We start from the raw sequence: 16,295 nt of genomic DNA, 5'->3' as shown, positions 1-16,295 counted from the left end.
CCTCCCTGGCCTAGTCTGATTGATGGTTGGTGCTGGGTGACCCCACTCCCCTGGCCTAGTCTGATTGACGGTTGGTGCTGGGTGACCCCACTCCCCTGGCCTAGTCTGACTGACGGTTGGTGCTGGGTGACCCCACCCCCCTGGCCTAGTCTGACTGACGGTTGGTGCTGGGTGACCCCACCCCCCTGGTCCAGTCTGATTGATGGTTGGTGCTGGGTGACCATGCCACCCCGTCCTAGTCTGACTGACATAAAAACAGAAAATGCTGGAAAAAATTCAGCTGGTCTGGCAGCATCTGTGGAGAAAGAAACAGAGTTAATGTTTTGAGTCTGGATAACTTCTTCAGAGCTAAAGAGAGGTAGAAATATGATGGATTTTATGCTGTTTGGAGGGGGGGAGTGGAGCAGGTGGAGCAAAATAGAAGGTCAAGGACAGGTGGGAGCTAAGGAGAAATTTGACAAAGATGTTATGGACTCAGGAAAAAGGGAGTGTTAATGGTATTGTTAAGGATAGCAGAACGTGCTAATAGCAGAACAAGGGTCAGCACTCTGTGAGAGCAAAACATAAAAACAGGTGACAGATGGGTGGGTGGGGGTTGGGGAAAAAGGTAAAAAAAAATTAAAAATTGTTTTAAGAAAGGTGTAAAGATGGAGCGAGTTCATGGTCTGAAGTTGTTGAACTCAATGTTAATTCTGGAAAGCTGGAAAGTGCCTAGTCGGAAGATGAGGTGCTGTTCCTCCAGTTTGCGTTGAGCTTCACTGGAACATTGCATCAGGCCAAGGACGGACATGTGGGCGTGGGAGCAGGGTGGAGTGTTAAAATGGTAAACGTCAGGGAGGTCTGGGTCATGCTTGTGGACTGAGCCAAGATGTTCTACAAAGCGGTCACTCAGTCTGTGTTTGGTCTCCCCAATATACAGGAGACCGCACTGGGAGCAGTGAATACAGTTTACAGTAGCGACTACAGTCAGACTGTCAGTTGGTACTGGATGACCCCCTCCCCACTTCACCCTAGCCCAGTCTGATTGATAGTTAGTTCTGACTGACCCCGCCCCCTGGCCTAGCCTGATTGACAGTTGGTTCTGACTGACCCCGCCCCCTGGCCTAGCCTGATTGACAGTTGGTTCTGGCTGACCCCGCCCCCTGGCCTAGCCTGATTGATTGACAGTCGGTTCTGGCCGACCCCGCCCCCTGGCCTAGCCTGATTGATTGACAGTCGCTTCTGGCCGACCCCGCCCCCTGGCCTAGCCTGATTGATTGACAGTCGCTTCTGGCCGACCCCGCCCCCTGGCCTAGCCTGATTGATTGACAGTTGCTTCTGGCCGACCCCGCCCCCTGGCCTAGCCTGATTGATTGACAGTTGCTTCTGGCCGACCCCGCCCCCTGGCCTAGCCTGATTGATTGACAGTTGGTTCTAGCCGACCCCGCCCCCTGGCCTTGCCTGATTGACAGTTGGCGGTGAGGGTGAGCGCGGGGCAGGCTGGGAACAAAACAAACCCCGGCTCGAGCGGGCGGGCGGTGGCGGCGGCTCGGGGAGGCCGGAGAGACGGAGCTGCGACACTGGCCACACGGTAAGCAGCCGGGGCCTCTAATATAACACGCTGCGTGTGTGGGTGGGTGGGTGGGTGGGGAGCGAGATCGGGGAGTCCTCCTACTCTTCCAGGCCTCAGACCCGCTTCGGATTGGCCTCAGTCTCTCCCCCCTCACCACCACCGCCCCCCAAACTGCCTCCCCGCCGCCGCCGCCGCCGCCGCTGCTAGGCCCGGGTCTCTGTGTCCGCCAGCCCCGCGGAGGAGGCTTTCCTTGCGATTCTCCACCCCCTGGTGTGAGGCGGTGCTGAGGGCCGGGCCCCAGGACCAGCACCAACAGGTATGTGCCTCCCTCCTTCCCCCCCTCCCCCCACCTCCTCCCCACCTCCAGTCCCAGCACCGCGGCCCTGCGTAAACAATGGCCCCATTGGGCTGACAGACACACATCGCCTCGGTCTCTAACACGCCGATCATTACCAGTGCGGCCCCACTGAGCAAAGGGCCTCATTCAGCCTCAGCTCAGTGTCTCACTCACATGCAGACCCGCGTCTGACGCCTTGATTCCTCCACTTTTCATACATTGAAATGTGTTTCTCCTTCAAATAAAAACAACCGGTGGGGGGCTGGGGGTGGGGGTAGGGGTAATTCCTGATGTGTGTTTCACTCTGCAACTCACTTGTTCAGTGATACCGGCAAAATTGGAACATTTTAAGACACCCATACCTCCTACAAATGAGCTGCATTTGTCTCTTCCCGAAATACAAGAAGCGTTGTGCAAATTTGCAGCCATCCACTTCGCAAACAAGTAAACCGTAGCACCTCAAATACCTGAAATACTAAACCAAAGTGCGCGTGGTACTCAGTGAAGACTCGAGTTGTGGACTTTGTGCTGAAGTTTGAAGCTGCAAATGCTTTAAACCATTCCACTCTCGTCCTGCTTCTCTCTCCTCTTGTTGATCCACCACCACTCAACTGTTTAAAGCTTCGGTGTTGGGCAAGTAAAGTTCATTAAATTTTAGTGATAAATTATAACTGAACCATGCTTCATAGTACAGTGATAAATGGCATTGACCATCGTGATGTACACTGAAGAACTGCATTGTTGTGTACAGTTGGAGATTTTTTTAAAAACTGGCGCATTCACTGAGATACTGACAACACATTCTGAAAGCAAAATTGAGGAGGATTTGTGGAATTACAGGTTTAACAGCATGAAAGTTGCAGATTTTTGTAAGAAAGCATTCATGAGAATGCCTTTGCATCTTATTGCAACCATCATGTCAGTCGGAGCTGTTTTTGCTTTGATATGGAGTGAACAACTATTGAAACAATCCTAAGCCCAGCATGACTTGATAAAAGTTCCATACGTGGTGTATTTTAGAGCTTTGAATAGTATAGCTGACTATATTTGAAATTTGATGCACTTGTTAACTAAAATTCAACTAGGCCAAGAATTGGCTGACTTACGTTAGGGTTTCTCAACTATGAAGCTCTTGTATCTTCCTAAACACAAAGTATATGTTCCACAAATGTGTACAAATCAAATAAATCATAATGTGTTAGTCTAGTAAATGTTTCTAAACTAGCTTTTCTAGTATTTCATCAGCTTCTCTGTGAAATCTTCTGTCACATTATTTCAGGAATTATTCATGCTGTGAGATTGTGATTGCCAAATGGCATGAGTTCCCGCAACTGATGCTGACTTTGAAGGTTTCTGTATTTTTTTAAGTATTGAGATTAGGAAACGTATAGTAGGTTGCACGAACTATCTACTACAAGGTTTAATGAGCATTAAATAGTTCGCCACCTTGAAATTCTGAGCTAAATTTTGTTGGAAGTTATTGATAGTGAAAACTAATAGTATGAGATAGCAACGTAAAATAGTAAACTTTCAATAAACTCTCAATTGTGTACTGTTGGCTTTTTATTTAGACCAATCCTTTATATCCAGGTTTAATTATATTAAATTGTCATAAAAGGGCCAACTGTGCTGAATGAGGGGCTTGAAAAATGAATATATGATACACTAATGAAGTTGCTGGTTGGTAGAAGTGCAAAACTGACTCGCCTGGCCAGCATTAACTTATTTAATGTAAGTTCTGCCAGCAAATAGGAGTTACTATACTGAAAGGCAGTAAACTGATGTTTGCAATTATAAGGTAGGGAGTTAATACTTTATTGGAGTTTTAAGCTCAAAATAAAAGATAAATGTCTTTCCCTCAGGTACTTAGGATACAAGGGTATTGAACACAGCAAGGAGGACAAATAATGGGTCTAAAAACCTTCACACACAATTCTCCAGTCCATGGTCAAGAGCTTCTGGGAAAGTTAAACAAACTCCGTAATGAAGGACATTTCTGTGATGTGACGATTCGGGTCCAAGACAAGGTCTTCAGAGCCCACAAGGTGGTCCTTGCTGCTTGCAGTGAATTCTTCAGGGCAAAACTTGTAAATCAATCAGATACAGATGAGTGTATTTTGGATTTGAATCATGTCACTGTTAGTGGGTTTTCACCATTGCTAGAGTATGCATACACTGCTACACTTGCCATTAATACTGAGAACATTATTGATGTCTTGGCTGCTGCAAGCTATATGCAGATGTTTCACGTAGCAAACACCTGTTCAGAGTTCATGAAATCAAGTATCCTGTGGAATACAAGTAGTAATCCGCCAGGACCTGTTCCTCCACTTTCTCAGGAGAATAGTGGAGCTTGTATTGTTCAGTCCCACGATGACAGCCTATCGCCAGTATCATCAGAATGTAGTTCTGTTGAAAAAAGTAAGCCCAGGGAGTCTCGCCGAAAACGAAAGAACTTCATAATGATATCACCAGAGAGTCCCACTGAATCTGCTGCTCAGCCCAATTGTTCACAAGTTGTGAACCCTTCGGTGACTTTTTCAGACAACAACAGGACCCAGCAGTGTGTGGACTCTTCTGTGTCATTTCAGTGGACATACCCATTGGGTGGTGATCGTCGGACCCAAACTGATAAAACTAAACAAACAGAAAGCGCTAGGATCTTGGAACAAACCATAAACACAGAGGTAACAGGAAGACTACCTGAATTCACTGCTTGTGAGAGCACAAAAGCAACATCACCCCCTATAATAGAAGATGATGTACGGATCAAAGTTGAAAGGTTAAGTGATGACGAAGGTCATGAAGTGGTATCGCAGCCTGTTAGTGCTTCTCAGAGTTCACTTAGTGACCATCAAACTGTACCAGGAAGTGAACAGGCTCAGGAGGATTTATTGATCAGCCCCCAATCTTCCTCTATTGGTATGTATGACAAAACTTTTATCTTTTGATATATTTAACAAGCCCATATAAGGTAACACAAAATCTCCATGAAATCAAGCTTCTTAATATATTGAATGCTGTATTTTTGCCATGGTTCACGTAACTGGGATGTTGATTTGTATTCCAGAAAGCAGTGCTGGTGTAGTTGTCAAATACAATACTTAGTTACATTTACTTAGTAAGGAACAAAAATATTTTATATCTTGAATGGTATTCTTTGATTGTAGCGTATGAGGATTTTATTTTCTACAGTTTCTCTTCTATATCTCCAGTTTAGCTGATCTTGTCTTCCTTCAAGTCAGCTGGAGTGACAAGTGAGCCCTTTGTTTTTGTCACAACGCTATGAGCTGCCTTGAGAAATTGGGTCATGCTGCAGGTGTTTATGGATCTACAGTTGCTGTTTGATCATCCTGCCCACATTTTATATAATGCTTATTGAGGGAACAGGAGTACTGCTAGTTGAAAGTTTAAATATTTTCTGTAAAAATTCTTAATTATTTTACTATTTAAAAAAAAATTAAGCAATACTTCATTAGATCATGTTTATAATTTTACAAAAAAGGTAGCCTTTAAAAGTGAGACATCAATCACTTTTCATTTTAATTGCATTATTCCATCATCTCTTTATTAGTATTAGATATTTGTTAAATCTGCATATCTGCTATGTTTTCAGTCTTTTTTGGCTTGCTTTCCTTTTTCATCCTCCCCTTGCATCATTATCCTCTTGAAGGCAGGTTGGAAAATAGAGATCTAGTATTAATGCTAATACAGTTGCAAGTCTCTAAATTTTGTGCTCTTATTTTCTCTTTTCGCTTTCATTTTAGTTAGCAAAGACTAAAATGTGTTTGATGTAAATTGCTATGTGGAGGTTATTAAACTGGCACAGTGTGAAGTGCCAATACAAAGTAAAATGTATTTAAAAATGTTTATTTCATTGCGGAAGCTTGTGCAGCAGTTGATCCTTGAATTGTAAGTTGCTGTCTTGTTAAAGGCTCTGTCATTTCCCTTTCTCTTTACACAGGTTCAGTAGATGAAGGAGTTACAGAAGGGCTACCAACGTTGCAGGGCACTTCCAATGCCAATAATCACCCAGATGATGACGATAGGTAAGTTGTATCTGCATGCATTAAAGTTTTGTAATAAATGAATGTATAGTGACTATAGAGTAATATATGCAATAGGAATTAGAGGCTTCTAAGCTGAAATAAGAAGTTGGTACTTGTGGAAAAGCTTTGTCTAAAAGCCAATTTTACAATGTACACAATGGGATAAGTTTTATAGCTGCTATCAGTACATATGGTGACAGAGGACAGTGGCTGCTCACAGTCACTTCCACTGTACAGATATCAAGTGCCCAATCCAACCAATTTTCTTGTGAATTGTACCAGATCTTAACTTCAGCCCTCACAAGAATGGTGAAAAATTAGCTGCAAGTCTGATTTACTTACTCTTATTCTTCATGAATATTTATTATTACAAACTGATCCTCCACAGCATTACTCAAGATATGTTTAGTCTGTGCAATTGCACAACTGCAAGAGGATTATCCCATAAAAAACACAATGTATATATTGTGCTGTCCTTTTCCTAATACACATCAAGCAACAATTTTGAGGAATGCTCAGAACCTGGTCACTTAACACTCTAGGACAACAAAATGCACTTGCTGTACATAAGTTATCTAACAGGTAATTTGGCTATTTCTTAAGTAAATTAGAGGCTAATTGTTCAAGGCAGTTCATTTCTAGATTTACAGCTTTTTGTAAATCTCTAGATTCAACCCTTGTGGAGAGACCAGATAATCAAGGAGAATAAAATGGCACTTTTCCCTTCTTTTGCTTTTTTTTTGAAAAATACTGTTGATGGGTTTGAAGTGTGATGGCCTTAAGATAAAATATAGTCTCTCCACTTTGTTGAGGGAGGGAATTCCAGAGTGTAGTGTCTACGCATTTGAAGGCAAATATGGCAAGGATGGGGGAAAGGGACATGTGATCAGAGCCTGAACAGTGCAGAGTTTAGGAGCTGAAGCTTGGAGATGTGGAAGATGCAATCGATGTAAGGACCTTAAACATGGGACTGAGGTTTTAAATCGAGATATTAGTACATTGGAAACCAATGCAGGTCAGTGAGGACAGGAGTAGTCAGCAAGTAGGGCTTGGTGTGAGATATGATACACACAACTTTGGATGAGCTGAAGTAAACAGAGGATACAAGGCTAGCCAGGAGTCAATTCTAGTAATTACATCTGGAGATCACAAAGACTTGACTGAGTGTTAGTTAGCAGATAGACAATGAGAGGAGAGATGGGCAATTCCATTAAGTTGTTGGCTAATTTTTTATCCATGTGCATATTAGACCAATGCAGTTAAAGTGTAAAACTTTCAGGATGTATCAAAATAATTATTGGATTAGGAAATGCTTCTTTTACATGTTTGGCAGTGTTTGGTCTACAAGTCAATTTAGTTAATGTATTGGATTTATCAGTAATTGCAACTATCAAGGATAGTTGCTTGAGCACATTATCGGTATGAAGTTGGACCAGGCATGTAAGTTATAAATAATACTTCAATACTATTTAACACTTGATTTCTGTTTGATGAGACTCAGTTCCACCTTATTTCATTGCCCTTTCCTGACATTATGCCAGAAATGTGTGGTGTTTTTGGAAAATGGGGCCTAGACCTGCTGCAATCTGATAAGTGTCAAAATATATTCCCAATTCGGTAACTAATTAGTATGCTTGTAACACATATTTTATACATTGTAAACGTTTTTACAAGACTCATTAGCTGCCATATATTGCACAGATACACGCTGAAAGTGATTGTTTTGTTGTACTATAGGTACCAGGTGGGAACTCTAGATAGATGTTTTGTATTTCAATAAAATCATAGGGGTTACTCAGCTCTCCTTTGGATAGTTCGACTTTTAAATTAAAGTTCTCTTATTTTGTAGATTGGAGAGTGGACAGTACTCCTACCAACTATACATCAACCCTTCCACAAGTGGCACGGAGAGACCTAGTCCAAACGGTCCTGATAAACCTTTCCAGTGCCCTACCTGTGGTGCTAGGTTCACTCGCATCCAAAATCTCAAACAGCACATGCTTATTCACTCAGGTAAGCATTAATGAAAAGTTTTCATTATTTATTTAATCTGTGTTTATTTATGGCTGCAGGATAGCATTTTGCATGGCTGGAATAATCTCCCAAGTTCTGCACCTATTCATTTTGGATATACGCTTGTGGTTTATTAAGAAGAGTCTTCCCTACTTTGCTGTACTTAGGAGTTAACCAATATATACAAAGTTGACTAATATAATTGAATTGGTTGCTTTTTGACTATGCCAGCTAGTTAAAATGAATGTGTGTAGATCCAAAATATTGGAAATGAGAAAATATGCTTTTTTTCTCAATTCCTGAACGTACCTTATTCAAGAGGCATGATTTAAGCAATTACTACATTAAGTAGTAAGTGTGTATTTATTACAAAATAATTTGACGGAATATCATAGACACTTACCAGAGAGTAAGTCAGAGATCCAATGGAATCCCAAGTTTCTGGGAGGATTCTAAAGTTCCTAAGATTGTAGCCACAAAGGAATTCATAATTAGAATTAGTGAGTATGTTGTGGCAAAACCTGGTTGGTGCAGCAACAAATATTTGTGCCACCCTACTTATCAAAACAATTAGTTCTTCAAAGGGATTTAATAGAGTAGAGAGAAAGTAGATATTTCTTCTGGTGGGGCATCTTTAACAAAAGGGCATAATCTTAATCCACACAGGGTAGCGGAAAATCTAAAATTCTCCCTTTGAATGTCAGAGCAATTGAAATTTTTAAGACTAAGATTGATATTTTTTGCTAGGTAGGAGTGTCAATGGAATTGTATATCTTGAAGGAAGATTGTCATGTGATGGTTATCAGGCACCCCCTTTAAGGGGGGGTGAGGTTGTATGATGGTTAGGGATGCCTCATGTTATATGTCACCTTGACTCTTGGTAGCATGCTTAGCTCTGAGTCAAGTAGTTTTGCGGATGGGCAACAAAATGCTGGCCTTGCCAATGAGGCTCGCATCCCATGAAAGAATTAAAAAAAATACAAAATCAGAACGAATGCTTCAGTGAAGTACTGACAGACTGTGTCCTTGAGCGACACATTAAATCAAGGTTTTAATGGCTCTTACAGATCTTATGGTACTTGTTCTGGCCAACACTACCAAAAGTAGACTCTTTGGCCACTCATTGTGTTATTTGTGTGCTGCACACAAAATAACTGCTCTACGTTTGCCTACTTGACAAGTGTATTTGTCTTTCAAAGCAGTTCATTGTATGTGAAGTTTTAGGACACTTCTTAGAAATTGATGAGACACTTTGGAAATTACATTATTTTTCTTCCTACAGACTGCATAATATTAATGAAAGTTATTTTAATGTAAGTTATGTCATTTTATTCTTCTGTAAATAGAAAATGGCATCATATGGCATTTAATCAGTCATTGTGATCTTTTTCTAGTCTCAGTTATAGTGACCATGAAACTATCATCGATTGTGGTAAAGACCATCTGGTTCACTAGTGTCCTTGAGGGAAGGAAATCTGCAGTCCTTACCTACTCTGGGCTACATATGACTCCAAACCCACAACAATGTGCTTGACTCTTATCTGCTCTTGAACTGAACATTTCAGAGGGCAGTTAGGGATGGTCAACAAATGCTGGTTTTGTCAGTGATGCCCACATCACATGAAAGAATAAAGAAAAATAATATCTACTACTGATTCCCCCAGAGTTTACTAGAAAATAAAACTGAAACTGCATTAGTGAGTCTGCATTCCTTCAGTGTTGATCGGTTTATTTTATAAAATGAATTTCAGACTACCTCATGGTCTGTTGCTCATTTTTGAGGATATGAAATTGTTCTGTTTAAAGACAGACAAGTATTAATTAAGACTAATTGCTATCAATATCCTTTGTAACATTCATCATTGCATTTGTGTATCTCTAAGTTTTAATTCAGAATTCACAACACATAGTAATCTTCCTCAATTAAATGGTTTCAAATACGAGAGTTCACAAAAATTAGTATTTAATTAGGCTCTTTTTTTACTATTGAAATAGTTCTCTTGGAAGTATTGTTTGTGCTAAAATGTCACCCATTTAATCTTATCCGTGGTTTAATTTTTAGAATTTTCTATTTTTGAGCAATTATGATTGAGCACAAGAAATTGCAAAAAAATGTAGAAGTGCTGAATGCAGGTTAAAGTGAAAGCTTTTTAAGGTAGGGAGAGAAGTAGCAAAGAGTGACGGGATTTCACAGAGTTCCGGAGCATAAAGCCGCCACGGATGAAGGTTCTATTGCTGAGGGTGGAGCATACAGTGTGCGATGCAAAGGCAGCCAGGGTTTGAAGAATGGAAGGTCTGTTCTGGCACATAGGCTAAGATGAAACAAGATAGTCAGAACAGCATGTGGTGTTCCTCATTTGTGAAACACAACTGACAGGTTTTTTTATTTTCATGATTGATATAAATAGTTATGCTTTGAATGTTAGCTGTGATACTTTTCAGCACAAAGTACTTGCACTTTTAAGAAAAAGTATTGATTCCATTACTGTAGGGTAATAGTGTTGGGGAAATTTTATTTTATTAGTTGATTGAGTTTTTTTTTTACTACGTTCCTCATTTTTAATAACTCAAAATAGCTCACTCTGGAAATCTTTATTTAACCTGCTAATAAAGAACTATAACCTAATTAACTAGGAACATGTGACATGTAGTAGCGTTAAAAACACAAAGGAGTACGATTATGGATTTATTAGAGTATTGTGCCACGTTGTCTAAAGTTTTGTGGGTGACTACCTTCCAATATTCAATGCTTAATATTTTATACCAAGTGGTGACAAGTTATCTTCGCAATCAATAAGCAAAGCACTGTTTCACCAAATACATCTAACTCCAGTATTCCTGACATTTGAACTTTACTGCACCAGTTTGTAAAGAATTAAATTATGTTGTCTCAGAACATGATGGGCATTGACAACCTACTGATATTACCAAGTTCCTAATTTGAACTGTGGCATCAGGGCAAGTTGACTGCCAGAGGCTAAGCAATATTCCCACAGTTAGAAAAAAAAAATGGGTGAATCATCTGAGACTATTTTGACAGCACTTAATGGGCAGATCATTAATGCCAATGACTGGCAGCCTGCTGGTATGTGGTTTAGTGCATAGGACAGTGAACTAATTAATGCATAGTAAGTCTAAAACATTGAACTGTTCAAGGCTAATACAGTAGTCAGTACTGACAGTTGTAAAACTAGGAAGTTAAAGTTCAAATCTTTTCAGTAAGAAAGATTATAGAGCTCTTGATATTTTTCACCTTATTTTTAAAGTATGAAAATCATCACTGAAGTTTTAAGCACTTAAAAATAAAAATGGTTTCCTGATCAATCAAAAAATATGTTAGATCATAACAAAATTCAAATAAGCCATGTAACCCTTAAACCAAAAAAAGTATCTGCTATATAGCATTTTTATAACCATGACAGTTGACGTACCTTGATCTCTAACTTGTTAAGTGTAGAGACAAATTCCAAAACTTGACTTTTAAACATTTGATTTTCCTCTAAGATTTATTAAATATCTTTCTAATTGTGCAACTTTTTGGGGCAAATTAAAATCTCAATTCTAGCTCCCTTTTTAACATTATTTCAGCTGGAAAGAAATAGGAAAGAGAGAAGATATTGTATTATGCTGTGAGAGTATCTTAAGAACAGGTTGAGGAAATGTGAACTTACTGCCACTTTTAGCATGCAGCCATGGAGCCATTGCATGGCATTATTCACTTATTTCAAGAGAAATAGCAAAATTGATTTCCTTTTGGCTTAGGTCCTTTTGCCATCCCAGCAGAATGATGGAGAGCAACTTTGATAGCTGAGTGAAATCATGGGTAGAATTTTCAGGCCGGCGAGTGGGGGCAGGGCCCACTCGCTGACGCGTAAAATGACTCAAAATGACGCGCGATGATGTCGAGCGGACGTCCTGACGTCACTGCGCATTATTTAGATTTTCAGTTCGGTGGCCACGCAGCCAAATTCTCAAAGTCCTATTAAGGCCAGTTTAAAAACTAATTGAAATAATTAAATGAGCTGCCCATCTAACCTTAAGGTTGGCGGGCAGGCGAAGAGCCTAGGCGGCCTTCGCATTTTTCATGGAACCTCATCCACAGGTGGGATGAGGTTTCATGAAATGTTTAAAAATTGAATAAAATTAAAAAAAAAATTCATTGACATGTCCCAGCTCGAGAGGACATGTTTTAAAAGTTTTTAATTTCTTTATTTGGATGTTTAAAACTTAAACAAATCTTCCTGAGGCACCTCTATGCCTCAAGGAGATTTCTGCTCTCTTTTGCACGCATGCGCGAAAGAGCGCAGGCCCCGACTCAGGGTATCTCCCCCCGCCTGCACAGTGAGTGCTTAGCGCTTCTGGGCGAGCGTCACGCTGGGCAAGCCTTAAACTGCCTGCTCACATAAAATGGTGACACGGCCCTGATCGGGGGCACTGATTGGGTTGGCGCCTGCTCCTGACAGTCCCCGCACAGCCCTCCCCAACGGGGAAGGGGGGGAATTTCTGGCCCATATCTTAACTTTTTTTTGTACAATAGTTTACTGCTGAATTGAACCTTTCCTCTCTACTCATAATTTAAAGTAACCTTCGGCAAAAAGAAACCAATTGGTTGCTGAATTCTTTTTGGAAATATTGGTGGTTCTAACCATCTGCTTAATAATATTGGCAGTTGTTAGCAATGTGTTACATAGTGGAATGTGTTTTGTAATGTTATAAATCAATGGTGAAATATTGATTGTGATCTTTCTTCTTTCTCTGGAACTGTACATTGGGTTACAGCGAACAGAATTAATTGAAAGAAGCAGACTTAATCTACATGGTTACTGAACTTTACATGAAAATGACCCTGATGCACATTTACTTATTTAGTTGTGACATAGTCATGCATACTGTGCTTTCTAACCATCGTAGAATAATTCCATGTTTTCTTTAGTGCATTAGTAAATTACATTGTGAACATAACAGCTGAGCTGTTTATTTTTTCCTCCCAGTTTATTGTCAGGAATTTGATTAATGTTTGGGGGGAGTTGGCAGCACAAAAAGGTGTGCAAATTACATTTTGTTAAAAACCTGTTTAGATTGCAATAATTTCTGTCTAATATTTGTAGTTTATGTGTAGATTGGAGAGGGTATATTTGTATGATTTCAGGAGCATTGAACGTTTGTAAGCAAGCATAGGAAAGTAATTTCTGTTCACAGCAGATATGTTACCCTTCTGATTCTAGATAAAATTTTACGGAAATTTGGGTCAGCATAATTTTTTTTTTGATGTTCAACGTACAAATTGCTTATAGCACTGCAGTCTGTAGAGATTCTACCATTCACCAGACATGGACATTAATCAATAGTCATAGCTTATTTTCTTTTTCTTAGAGTACGTTGAACTGTTTGTGAAGTTTGCTGACAATACTTCAGTTTAGGAATTGAGAGAATGAAGGGTAGCTTTCTTTCTTCTCAAATTATTAAGTTGAATATTAGTGACTGAAAACATTACTTATTTTTAGGTATAAAACCCTTCCAGTGTGACAGATGTGGGAAAAAGTTCACGAGAGCATACTCCTTAAAGATGCATCGTCTCAAGCATGAAGGCAAACGATGTTTCCGATGCCAGATATGCAGTGCAACTTTTACTTCATTTGGGGAATATAAGCACCATATGCGTGTTTCGAGGCACATTATTCGAAAGCCAAGGATCTATGAGTGCAAAACATGTGGCGCCATGTTTACCAATTCTGGAAACTTAATTGTACACCTGAGGAGCCTGAACCATGAAGCATCTGAACTAGCATCCTACTTCCAGGGCAGGTAAGGTATAACACAGTTGAAAACTTGTGCTTAGAAAGGAACAATGTTGCTGTTAGTGCAAGAATGGTCTGTGGTTAATAAAACAGTAATAATATTTATTAATCATAGGTCTTTAAGGTTGTGAAAGGGTTTAACAAGATAGACGTAAAAATATTTCCACTTGTGGGGGGAGAACATGGGAGTATAAATATGATAATCACTAATAAATCCAATTGAGAATTCAGGAGAAATTCCTTTATCCTGAGATTGTTAGGATGTGGAACTTACTACCACAAGGAATAGTTGAGATCAGTGACATAGATGCCTTTAATGGGGAACTAAATAAATACACGAGGGAGAAAGGAATCTAAGAGCATGCTGATAGGGCTCAGTGAAGAGGGTTGGGAGGGGGCTTGTGTGGAGCATAAATATTGGCGTGTGTTAGTTCCTGTACCATACAGTCTATGTTTCGTCGATCTGGCTTATAGGATGACTCATTTTCAGTCCACAAAACTCGTATTTTTTCATATACTCGGCATATAGGTTAACCCACCACCCCCCCAATCCCCTTTCAGCCACAACATGTTAGTAGTCAGCCTCAATGTTTTGCTCTACAAATGCATGTTTTACTAATAACTCGGCGTAAGGGGCCTAGCAGGTGATATAGGCCTTGTGGTGCAAGTGAGCAGATCCTGTGTGGTAAATGGTGAAGAGGAATGATTGTTCCAACAAAACAGATGAAGTATGAAGCTGGATTCAAGCTAAAAGTCGTGACATTTGCTACCTCTTCAAATAACTGTATTGCAGCAAGGGAATTTAGTGTTAGTGAAAAACTGGTGTGAGAATGGAAGAAGGAATCAGCCCGGAAGAAGATGCCCAAGACCAAATGTGCCATGAGAACCGGGTCTGGCCACTGACCTGATCTTGAGGAACATATATCGGAATGGGTCCTCAAATCGTCAAACTGGTTACATCGTCACCAGAAATGCAATGTGTGTATATGCACTTCAATGGGCTGAATTAGTCCAGCGAAGATTTTGTACAACTGCTGCTTCATAGAACAAAATGTCTAGTGTTGTGGCAGAAGACCAAGATCGCTCAGACTACCAAAAGACTTTGATGCCAAAATTATCAGTTTCAAGCGATTCTTCAGCAGACAACAGCAAAAACATAATTGCTGTATCGGCATCATGGATGGAACACTTATGAATTTCAATATTCCCAGCAGCTGAACTGTGGAGTGAAAAGGTTCGAAAACAATTGTAGTGAAAACCACAGGACATGGGAAGACAAGTGGCACTGGCCTGTCTGGCTGAAGGAACAAAGTTAAAGCCTGTTGTAATTTTCAAACGTAAAATTGTGCTGAAAATCAAGTTCCCTGCAGGAGTTTTTGTACATATCCATGACAACAGTTGGATGGATGAGGATGGAGTGAAGTTATACGTTGATAACGTGTGGAATAGATATCCTGGTGGCCTGTGTGAAGAATGCAGCTTATTAATGTGGGACATATTCAGATCCTATACAGTATAACCGATGAGGCCAATGAAACTCAAATTGTAGTTATACTAGGGGTTATGAGTGTAGTTTAACCTTTGGATGTGTGCCTCAACAAGCCATTCAAGGATCATTTTGTGCCAAATGGAATAGATGGCTGGCTAATGGAGAAAAACCTTTCAAGTGGAGATATGCCCACTGCCCTGTTTGATGTTTTGTGTTGTTTTGCTATCAAACAGTGGGATGCTATTAGTGCACAAACTATCATCAGAATGCTCAAAAAATGCAGAATATCCAATTCAGTGGATGCAGAGGAAGATGATTTCTGTGGAGGGATGATTCTGAAACCAAAAGTGCCAAACCTGATCCAGAGTTAAGATCCTTACTGGAATGCCATAACCAAAAAGCCTCAGAATGAAGTCGTTGAACTCTTTCTGCCAGATGCCAAAGGCTCCAAATATTAAACGTTTTAAAGTGCTTTCATTGTGGTTAAAGGTATCTTTGTGCAGCTAATTCATTCAATGAACCATGCCATGTTAATTTAATATGAATTACCTGTATTATGTTCTTTTTCACATTTCAAAATGGTGACTACCTACACCCACGATGATGGTTTACATTTTATACTCAGCATATAAGTTGCCCCCCATTTTTGGAACGATTGTTGGGGGCTTCAAAGGTCGACTTATGTCAATATCTACAGAAATTCTTTACTTCAGCGTATAACATGCAAATATTTATTGCAATTAACATCAATACTGAATAACCTGTTACTGTTAGAAGTGGCAATATTGTTACAATACCTGCAGCTCTATGGACATTCATAGATGTTTTGATCCACAATGCCGCTGAACTACTGTGTTGGTTATATCTCTTTCTCTAGTTCCTTTTCTCTCCCTTCTCTCCACAAGCCAGTGATTTTGCTGGATTATATTTTCTGTGGATACCAGAGGCTTTCTGGCACCTTGCCCATGAAGCCATTCTTCATGCTGAACTCCATGCAAAGTTGCATGTTTGGATGCCTTGAGAACTGTATTAATGAATCTCATAATGTCTTGCATTT

The 16,295-nt window shown here is 40.1% G+C and overlaps 1 protein-coding gene across 2 annotated transcripts in view; it reads left to right on the top strand.

The window, feature by feature from the left end:
- The first annotated feature begins 1,455 nt into the window (after positions 1 to 1,455).
- Positions 1,456 to 16,295, top strand: part of LOC121269630 (zinc finger and BTB domain-containing protein 44-like) — a 40,228-nt gene continuing 25,388 nt past the window's right edge. The window contains exons 1-5 of one of the 2 annotated variants that reach the window (XM_041174374.1): positions 1,456 to 1,570; positions 3,752 to 4,811; positions 5,854 to 5,938; positions 7,788 to 7,951; positions 13,456 to 13,756. In XM_041174374.1, the coding sequence (XP_041030308.1) occupies positions 3,797 to 4,811; positions 5,854 to 5,938; positions 7,788 to 7,951; positions 13,456 to 13,756 (1,565 nt within the window). In that variant the 5' untranslated portion in view covers positions 1,456 to 1,570; positions 3,752 to 3,796. The remainder of the gene's footprint in view (positions 1,571 to 3,751; positions 4,812 to 5,853; positions 5,939 to 7,787; positions 7,952 to 13,455; positions 13,757 to 16,295) is intronic. The other variant, XM_041174375.1, reaches the window with a different exon arrangement.

This window comes from Carcharodon carcharias, chromosome 25, assembly GCF_017639515.1.
Source record: "Carcharodon carcharias isolate sCarCar2 chromosome 25, sCarCar2.pri, whole genome shotgun sequence".
NCBI classification, from domain to species: Eukaryota; Metazoa; Chordata; class Chondrichthyes; order Lamniformes; family Lamnidae; genus Carcharodon; species Carcharodon carcharias.
This window is presented reverse-complemented; position numbering and strand designations above follow the sequence as displayed.